Source organism: Argentina silus (assembly GCF_951799395.1).
Source record: "Argentina silus genome assembly, chromosome: 3".
NCBI classification, from domain to species: Eukaryota; Metazoa; Chordata; class Actinopteri; order Argentiniformes; family Argentinidae; genus Argentina; species Argentina silus.
In genome coordinates, this window is record NC_139657.1 from 13,172,320 (window position 1) to 13,182,319 (window position 10,000).

Consider the following 10,000-nt stretch of genomic DNA (forward strand, 5'->3'; position numbering starts at 1 on the left):
ACAGCGCATAATTTAGCTGGGCTATTTTTTATCCTTCCCATAATTGCTTGTGTGTAATCAGACAGATCAGTGTGGCCAGAGTGGCGCTTAAGAAAATGGCATCACCCTGCATGATAAACTGTGTATGTAGTACAACATGAGTACACATACACACTGCAGTAACTCACTGTGCTCATTTAGAGAAAAACACTATATGGAACACAATACTGTACAGACATGTCTATGTACTGAACACATCTACATCTGCCTTTTTACCAGCATTTACTGTGGGAGAGAGAGAGAGAGAGAGAGAGAGAAAGGGAGAGACATAGAGACACACACAGAGAGAGATAGCGAGGGAGGGAGGGAAAGAGAGGGAGGGAGAGAGAAAGATACTTACAAGAAAGGTCTTTCAGGATGACTCTACAACAGCTGGAAGCTGATTACTGGATGATACTGTGTTTCTAACTGGTGGGAGGTAATTACTTACAAAAATGCCGGCTTAATACACACGCACACACACACGCACGCACGCACGCACGCACGCACGCACGCACGCACGCACGCACGCACGCACGCACGCACGCACGCACGCACTCAAGCACACATGCATGCACACACATGGACACACATTGTTACACGCACACACGCACGTATTCCCACACAGCCACACGCACACACATGCACATTCTTACACGCACGCACACACACACACGCACGCACACCCACATGCACACACGCACACACACACAGCCCAACACTCTCAAAGCTGCTAGCAGACAGAGATAATGTTAATTTAGAAAGCGTTCATCGTGGGAGACTGACAATGACACTTAGTAGATACACTTTCATCTGAAGTGATCATGAACCCTCCTTGAAAAATAATTTTGCCCAACACTTTTGTATTTTGTGATAATATGCTGGTGTCTTAAATATCAAATGTCCCATCTGAGTTGTGAAAGGGTGCTTAGCACCTGTTGCTTGGTTACAGCCAGATGCATTTTGCTTTCGGGAACAAATAGCTGTGTTATGCGTTGTAATAGCTGTCACAATGCTGCATTAAAACAGTGTTTTTGTATGTGTGCGTGTGTGCGTGTGTCTGTGTGTGTGTGTGTGTGTGTGTGTGTGTGTGTGTGTGAGAATGTGTGTGTGATCATAATGTTGCATTTGATTGAATTATTGTATTTTGCCCTGGAAAGACCAAACACACACACACACGCACGCACGCACGCACGCACGCACGCACGCACGCACGCACGCACGCACGCACGCACGCACACACACACACACACACACACACACACACCATACTCTCCACAGAGCAGGTATTAGCCTGAACTTCAAACAGACAAGAGCAAAACTGAGCCGTAGAGACTAGGGATATGCACAAGTGGAGACCTGTTACTGTCACATGGGAATGAAACATACAAAGGTTAAATGAAGACAAACACTTTCAAAGGCAACGTAATGTGCCATGATGGTAAGTATTCAGTAGATCAGTTTTGAATGGCTGGTCTTATCCCTAATGGTTGAATGTGGCTACATTCCCCCAAAGACCTGAACTACAGTAATAGCTGCTTTCTGTTCCTGTGTGGGGCTGGGCCAGATATAATACACCACCAGTACGTATGTGTATGTGTGTGTGTGTGTGTGTGTGTGTGTGTGTGTGTGTGTGTGTGTGTGTGTGTGTGTGTGTGTGTGTGTGTGTGTGTGTGTGTGTGTGTGTGGCTGGTCCAGGTATCCTCTACTGCCCATAGCAGTGTTAATATTCTGCACACACTGGGCGCGGCCAAAGCCCATTAATCATGTTTGTGAATGTCTAATCTCAACGTTATTTGCACCGGTTTCATTTTCATGGCTGTCTGCAAGATTTATAATGGCGTGCAGAGGAGGTGTGTGTGTGTGTGTGTGTGTGTGTGTGTATGTGTGTGTGTGTGTGTGTTTGGTGTGAAATACTGTGTAACGGAATTGTGTGTTTGTGTATGTGTGTGTGTGTGTGTGTGTGTGTGTGTGTGTGTGTGTATGTGTGTCACCTTGTTGAGGAGAAGGATGTCCTGCACGTGCATTTGGTGCTGTAACACCCTGTAAGGTATCATTTTGTGTGTGTGTGTGTGTGTGTGTGTGCGCGTGTGTTTTTGTGTGTGCTCTCAGAGCTTGACCGGGTTAAAGGGACGAGTGTCTCTGTTCGTTACCATGGTGACAGTAAATGGACAATCGAGAGGTGTCCATCCTGGTGATGAGATCAGATTATGTCAATGACGGGATGGAGGGATGGAGAGAGGGATAGGTAGAGAGAAAGAGAGGGGGGAGGAGGAGATGAGAGAGAGAGAGAGAAAGAGAGAGAGAGAGAGAGAGAGAGAGAGAGAGAGATGAATGGAAAGAAGGAGAGGGAGATTAAAAGAGAGACATACCTGACAGATCATCTCACACACACAGATCCCCCCCCCCTCCCCAAACATACATGCACACACCTCATTGAATCTCCATCAACACTTCACTTCAACCATCAATCGATCTAGGCTCCACACACAATCCAACACACTTCACCGTGATAAGTGGATATCAGATCACTAGCTGGGTTTGTGGTCCATCAGCGGTCATTTAGAAGACTGACTCATCTGAACTACTTGGACTAACACTGACACTTAAGTCGGGGAAGATACAACAGCCGTTTTAGAACGTAGTTTTATCAAATCTTAGCTTTCAGTCTTAAGAAGAGATGGCGCTTTGACAGCAATTCCGTTGACAGTTAGCTTGTTATAACTAGCTTTCTAGCTAGTTGGACCACTTAGCTAACGTTGACAAAAAAGAGAGAGAAATTTCTGAGAGAGAAATTTGCCGAGCTAGCAAAAACATTTTAGTTACATAATTTTCTACAGCGGTGATCAGAACTGAGTAGCTGCGTTGTATCACAACGTTCTAAAACTGGGCCGTTTCATCTCATCTCGTCTCAGCTGTTGTATTTGTACCCGGCTTAACACTAACTATCAAAGAAACACCTCATCATAGATGAAATGATGGATCAAAGTGATGTACAGTACAGTACAGAATCAAGGTTGAATGACACTACACATCTACTAGAGGGGTGTAAAAGTCTATTGTAGTCGACCAACTTCATCATTCCCTTTTGAAGATCTGAGAAGACTGGATTATCAATAATAAGACTATAATAACACTAGTTATCAATAATAATAGTTCCATGTAGCCCTGTGATTGGCTAGGTGGTGTTGTCTACACCTATCCAGTATTTTTATATCTTCAAAGAAAGTGCAGATTGGGACCAAGGGCTTGGAGTTTATATGTGGGCTATTCCCCAATATCCACTTAACATAGTATGAGAAGGATCAGGCAATGATGTCATAAAGTATATTCTTGAGGAAGCGTATCTGAGGAAGTGTATCTGCCGTAGGAACCAAATGGATGAACTGAATGACATGATTGGAAGTCTGGTCTTTTGCAGATATAACCATTGCCTTATCCTGACATACATTCCTATTTGTCAAGACAATATCAACACAGATCTAAACTACGAACTACGGGGGGGGGGGGGTTACCTTCCTCTTCTTCAGGGATAGTGTAAGCTTTGAGGCATTACAAAAAAGAAGATACATATGAGACACTGAATGAAAAGGCAGCAAGAGAAAGGTGGAGAAACACTACAGTTATGTTCAAAGCTAATGCATTTTTCAAGCTGTCTGTCTATGTAATAACACTGTGGGTGATGATGGAGGCACTCCTGAGCAGCCCTGTTTACCTTCTGAGCCCTGAGAAACTCCATTCTCTACAAAAAGAGACAAAGACAAGACAGAGTTAATCAATGTGATCCATCTTATTAAAGGCCCAATCTAAAGGCCCCCAAGAACTCAGCTACATCCAGCTAATTCAGGGGATAAAATCACACAATTACTGGAATATTTTCTTGCCTCGAATGCAGTGTCTGAAGACTTCTTTTTCCAGAGACTAAAATTGTCGTTTGGCTCGGTTTACATACTGTAGCTACTGCAACTAACTACTAAAACTAGCGTTTCTGACCCCACTCCCCCCCCCCCAAAAAAAAATAAAAATACAAACAGCATATCTGGGATACAGATATAATTCAAGGCAATGAAATATTCCTGAACTATCCTGTTACCCCATACTGACCAGTACACAGAGTGCTGAATATCTGACAATGGTTTCCTACAAAGAAGCCGATCCACAAAGCTAATATGTCAGATTTGGCTAGCTATGCTAACACACGCAGTGTATGGGGATGGGAGGAGAGTTAGCTAGCCTTATGATTTACCCGATCTTATTTCCTCATACAGATGCTCCTCTGCTATCACAAGATGAATGATAAAGGGGTGAGAAAGGGAGGGGAAGAGACATGAGTCAGCAGAGTTTAGCAACAAACAAATACACAACCAGTGCCTGTAATCAAAGGTCCCTAATCAGACTTAAGCCATGTTGGATTTGTTTAGGTGTAGGATGTTAATAATATACAGCAGGCCTCCCCTTTTACCCTTTCAGCAGATGAAAAAGAACATCATCCCTTTAAACACTCACAACACATGAAGACAAATACAGTAGATTACCTCCCCTATATCACCTTCACACCTAAAGTCTTGCATTCTCCCTTTTAACTAGTGATCCCCAGGGTCAAAAAACACTGCTAAAGAAAAGAAAAGAGCCTCTTTTCCTCTCCTCTCTTTTCTGTTCCTCCTCTCTTCCTCCAGTGTAAATGAGCCCTATTACTATTAGCAACTCATCCATTTATGAATGCAGATTAGATGAAATGCATTATGTATCGAACCAGGGGTCATCCATCCTAAGAGAAACTGGCCTCTGGAGTCCCATCCCTCTCTACGCTATGAAAGAGACCGCTCATTGGCGAGCAGCACAGCACATACAAGCTACAACCGACCCCAAACAGACGAGCAACACAGAAGACTTACAGTAAAAGATCTGATCAGTGTTTTCCCAATTGCCATATTTTATGCCAAAAGTCATCTGATGTCAACACATGCCCATATTTGCTTTGCCAGCGTATCATTGTACTGCAATGGACAGAGACAGACGTCTAAGTGCACAACACAGTCACCAGTCATGATGGATCAGTATTGCGTAATCCAGCCAGATGGCTCAGTTGGCTGCAGCATGGCGCTGGCAACAGCAAGGTTGTCTTTTCAATTCCTGCGTGGGCCACATGTACAGACTGTACTATGGGTATGCACCTGAGTGAACAAGAGATTGAAGTAGACATGCAAATCGGATGTCTACCCTGTTAAGTGGGAATACTATACTTACCGGTATGCACTCTGAGTCACATGTGGCATTCTGTGTCAACACTATGCACATTGGTCTCAAACCATGCTGAATCATTGAGTTCCTGCTACTTATAGGCATGAGTCAACACATTGTATGGACCATAGCATCTGTTTAAGCATTAAACATTGTAGCACACAGCACTTTTCATTGACACACAACAACCACACAGTCTGGGGGAGAGGCAGGCCATACAGGAAAGGGTTCAGGGGTCATGGGTCAGATGGCTGAGGGTATCTGACTCTTTTGAGAGCAGCACTGGGGTGACATCTAGCGAGGGAGTGGGAGGAGCATACTAAAGTATACAACCACTACATATAGAGGAAGGAACAGGGTCAAGGGTCAATTTGTGTGTGTGTGTGTGTGTGTGTGTGTGTGCCTGTGTGTGCGCGGGTGTGTCTGTATGACAGTGAAGGCAGTGAAGAAGAAGTTTGCCCTTTCTCAATTCCAAATGGACCCCTACCCTGTACTCCATACACCTGCATAGATCTGACATCTAAATCTGGATCTGAGCGATACAGTCAACATTCGACTAATAGTAAGGCCAGCAGATTCATGTTGATTTAGTGACTAATTGGGCCGTTTTTTGGACATGAACGATCATTATCGTGTGGTCTTACTAGGGCTTTTCCCAGTGCTCTGAGCATCCTTTTAATTGATGTTTTCTGAAGAATATAGACTTGAGCATGTTCTAGGCTCATCTATCAGAAGATTCTACCTACCCTATCAGAGGGACCAATTACCATGTTGCTCACACTTGTTTGATCCCTCCATATCTACATGAAGTACCTTGGAGTGGGGACTAGGGGTGAATTTGGAATGTACCATCTGTATACATGTGATAAGAGGGGGGAGATAAACTATGTTGCACATAGGAAGTAGAATCCCTCTGATGAGGAAGGACACGTTGTCTGTGCATACCAACCACAAGAAACACAAGGGCCCTGTTTGAATACAAAACAATGCATGCTTCCGTTCTTCGATATCCTTGAAGTAATTACAGATCGTTGTCACCCACCCCCCAACACACACACACACACACACACACACACACACACACACACACACACACACACACACACACACACACACACACACACACACACACACACACACACACAACACACACACACCCTTTCACCTATCCAAATCAATTAGATATATGATTACTTCAAGGACAGAAGGAAGAAGGGAGGGGAAGTAAGGTAGTATTTCTTACATATTCAAACAGGGGCAAGAAAACTATTCTAAACATGTGGGTTTGGAAGGCTTGAAGGTGTTTTGAAGAGAGAAAGGGTGAGAGGAATGTTATGAGTTTACCTTCTACGGCATTAGAGTCATAGTCTTGAGTGAGGCATGGATGGAGATAAGAACACACAGACATATGAAATAGAAGCCACAGGCTTCAGCCAACACACACATATAATAAGGCTGATGACAAACGGTCAATGGTGAAAAGCAAAACAAACTGATTTTTTTAATGCACTTTAATGCGCTTATGACATAGCCAATTGACTGTCTGCATACACACAGGAGTGACATCATGAAAGCAGTGGTGTGTCCTTTATCTCATATCTTTATCTGATGTTGAATGCATGAAGGACAGTCCATGGTAAACACACCCATCCTGCTCTCTGTCAGAGTTGTGTTGACCACTTACTGTACTGTACTGTACTGTGTCACACACAGATGGATCCCAGATGCTGACCACATTCACTAGTGGCACACAGCCTATCAGGGTTGGGGCCAAGTCCCTTTTTACTTCCATCCATTCCCAAAGTGAATTGAATTCCATTTGAGTAATTGACAAAAAAAAAAAAAAAGGGCATTCCATTTCAATGTTTTTTCAATCCATTGGAATTTCAAAGCACTTTCTGAATTGATGGAATTGAAAAGGAATTCTCCCAAACTGCAGCATATGCCCTACTATAGCCTGTGTATAGGACTTCTATACTTCCCTGACACAAGCCCAACATAAACAGATGGGCAAACTGTCATCCATGTTGGCACCAAACGTTCCATTTCATCCTCCTATATGACAGTGTGTGGGTCTCTTACTGCATCTCTCATATGGCCCCCAGCAATGTTACGTGTCGGTTATAAGAGGTCATACGAGGTTATTAACAGCTAATACTCTGTTATTAACAGGTCAACATCATGTTGTAAGAAGCCATTCTAAGTGATAAAAGGTCCAAAGTTGATGTGATAATTGAGATGATAATTGCCAGGCCATAATAGTTTGTAAGAGGTCAAAACTAGCTAGAAAAGGTCTTTAATATGTAATAACAGGTTAACGCTGGTTATAACAGGTAATAAGAGCTCGAAGAACATGCAAGTCACTCACCTTTGACCCTCTCCCCGCGGTTGAGCTGTATCTCTCCCTCCCCCTGCGGTACGTAGGGTTTGACCACGATGAAGGTCCGTCCCGGGACAGCGCTGTAGAGTTTCCGTTTTGGCCCGCGGGCGCCCGTCAGTGAGGGGGGTGTATGAGGCGGGGGGCTGGGGTCTCGCTGCACCGTCCCGGGGCTGTAAACAAACACATAGGTTACCGTGGTGATGCCAGGCAGCTGGTAGCTGAAGCCTGTGGTCACCGACATGGTCGTCAAGGGGACGGCAACCTGGCGACAACCGCCGGTTGTCACGGTGACTGAGGGCCGTTTGAAAAAGAACTGCCGCTGCTGCTGCTGCTGCTGACCGGTCAACAGTCAACGGTCAGTGGTCCATGGGGGAGTCATGAGAGGAGAGGTCACTCCTCCTCTCAATCCCCCTCTCCCTCTCTTCCTCTTCGTATTCCGTCTCTTACTCCTTCACAGCAAACACACACACACACACACACACACTCCTTGTGCCTAAACCTCCTCTCCCTCCGTCTCCCTCCTCTCCTCCTCGTCCTAGCCGAGGCAGGAGCAGTAACCTTAGCGGTTAACAGTCACACCGCCGTTCCCCTCTCTGTCTCTGTCTCTGTCTCTCACATCCGTCTGAAAGCCCCCCTGAGCCAAACATATCCAGAGTTCTTCCTCCAACAGAAACAGCCTTTCAGCGAGGGGGAGAGATCCCTGTTTCCCCCCAGCCTCGGCTGCTCCAGGCTGGGCTACAGATCCTGCCTGCTCCCTTGGTCCTGGTTCTCCTGCTGTGGAGGAGAGGGAGAGAGGCTGGTGGGTCTGCTCCCCGACTCCGGCTCCTTCTCCTGGGAGTCCCGCCGCGGCCGTGTCTGCCTCTCCTCTCCCCTCCACCCCTCACACACACACACACTTGCTCACACACACTCACACACACTCTGACGATGCTGCTACCGCTACTGCTGCTACTGCGCTCGGCGGCTCCCCTCCCCTCTGACGGCTCGCACACACTCACACACCGACAGCCGTCTCTGAGCATTCTACCCGCACACACACACACACACACACACACAGGCTACCCCCTCCGCTGCTGCTAACATTACACCTCCGCTAGCATAGCATAAGCCAGCGACAGCATGCCACTAACACACAGTGCTGACACACACACACACGCGCACACACACACACACATACATACACGCCCCACAGCACGATTGATCTTCTCCTGCCTGCGTGTGTGCATGCGCCACAGCTCCCTGAGGCAGGTTGTGTGTGTGTGTGTGTGTGTGTGTGTATGTGTGTGTGTGTGTGTGTGTGTGTGTGAGTGTGTGTGTGAGTGTGTATCTGTGTGTGTGTGTGTGTGTGGGGGGGGGGATTGGCTTAATTGTCGCTGGTGCTCCACCCCCCTTCCCCGTCCCTCCTTTCCTTTGCCTTGAATCACCTTCTCCCTCTCTATATTCCCCCCTCCCTCCCTCTATCTCTCTGATATATCCTTCCCACCCTCTGCTTGCTCTCTCTCTCTCTCCCCCTCTCTCTCTCCCCCTCTCTCTCTCTCTCTCCCTCCCTCTCTCTCTCTCTCTCTCTCTCTCCCTCCCTCCCTCTCTCTATCGAGAGTCGGGTGGTGAATTCTAATAAAGCAGAGGCAGAGCTCCTCCTGGTCTTCATTCATCACTACTTTGCTGCTGCTGTGGGTGTGTGTGTGTGTGTGTGTGTGTGTGTGTGTGTGTGTGTGTGTGTGTGTGTGTGTGTGTGTGTGTGTGTATGTGTGTGTGTGTGTGTGTGTGTGTGTGTGTGTGTGTGTGTGTGTGTGTGTGTGTGCGTGCGTGTGTGTGTGTATGTGTGTCTGTGTTTGCTTGTGAGAGCTCCATCCTGTATCACACTGCTGCCTGTCTGTGTTCTCAACACTCTCACTCACTCTCTCTCTCTCTGTCTCTCTCCTCTCTGTCTCTCTGTCTCTCTCTCATCCTGCAAAACAAGCCCAATTATCTAAAACCAATCATTATCATGAACCAATTGTTATTGGTCTGTTTGGTGTTTACATAACACCCTGTTTCCATTCCAGTCTGAGTGTTAGTCGTGGGGCTGACAGGTGTATATGTGTGACTGTGTGTGTGTGATGTGTTGTTTTGATCGATTGCGTACACAACGTGTTGGTATTCTCAGCAGCGCTACCTGATGAGAGGGGGGTATCTCTTCACCCCTCTTTCCTCCTCTCCACCCCTCTCTCTCTCTCTCCATCCCTCTTTCCTCCTCTCCACCCCTCTCTCTCTCTCCATCCCTCTTTCCTCCTCTCCACCCCTCTCTCTCTCTCCATCCCTCTTTCCTCCTCTCCACCCCTCTCTCTCTCTCTCCACCCCTCTTTCCTCCTCTCCACCCCT

General features: G+C 46.4%; 1 protein-coding gene across 1 annotated transcript in view; it reads right to left on the reverse strand.

Annotated features, from left to right (window-relative positions):
- Positions 1–10,000, reverse strand: part of shank3a (SH3 and multiple ankyrin repeat domains 3a) — a gene marked incomplete at both ends in the record, with an annotated part of 157,277 nt that overhangs the window by 53,702 nt on the left and 93,575 nt on the right. The window contains 2 exons of the mRNA XM_083666096.1: positions 6,604–6,627; positions 7,628–7,809. Of these exons, the coding sequence (XP_083522222.1) occupies positions 6,604–6,627; positions 7,628–7,809 (206 nt within the window). The remainder of the gene's footprint in view (positions 1–6,603; positions 6,628–7,627; positions 7,810–10,000) is intronic.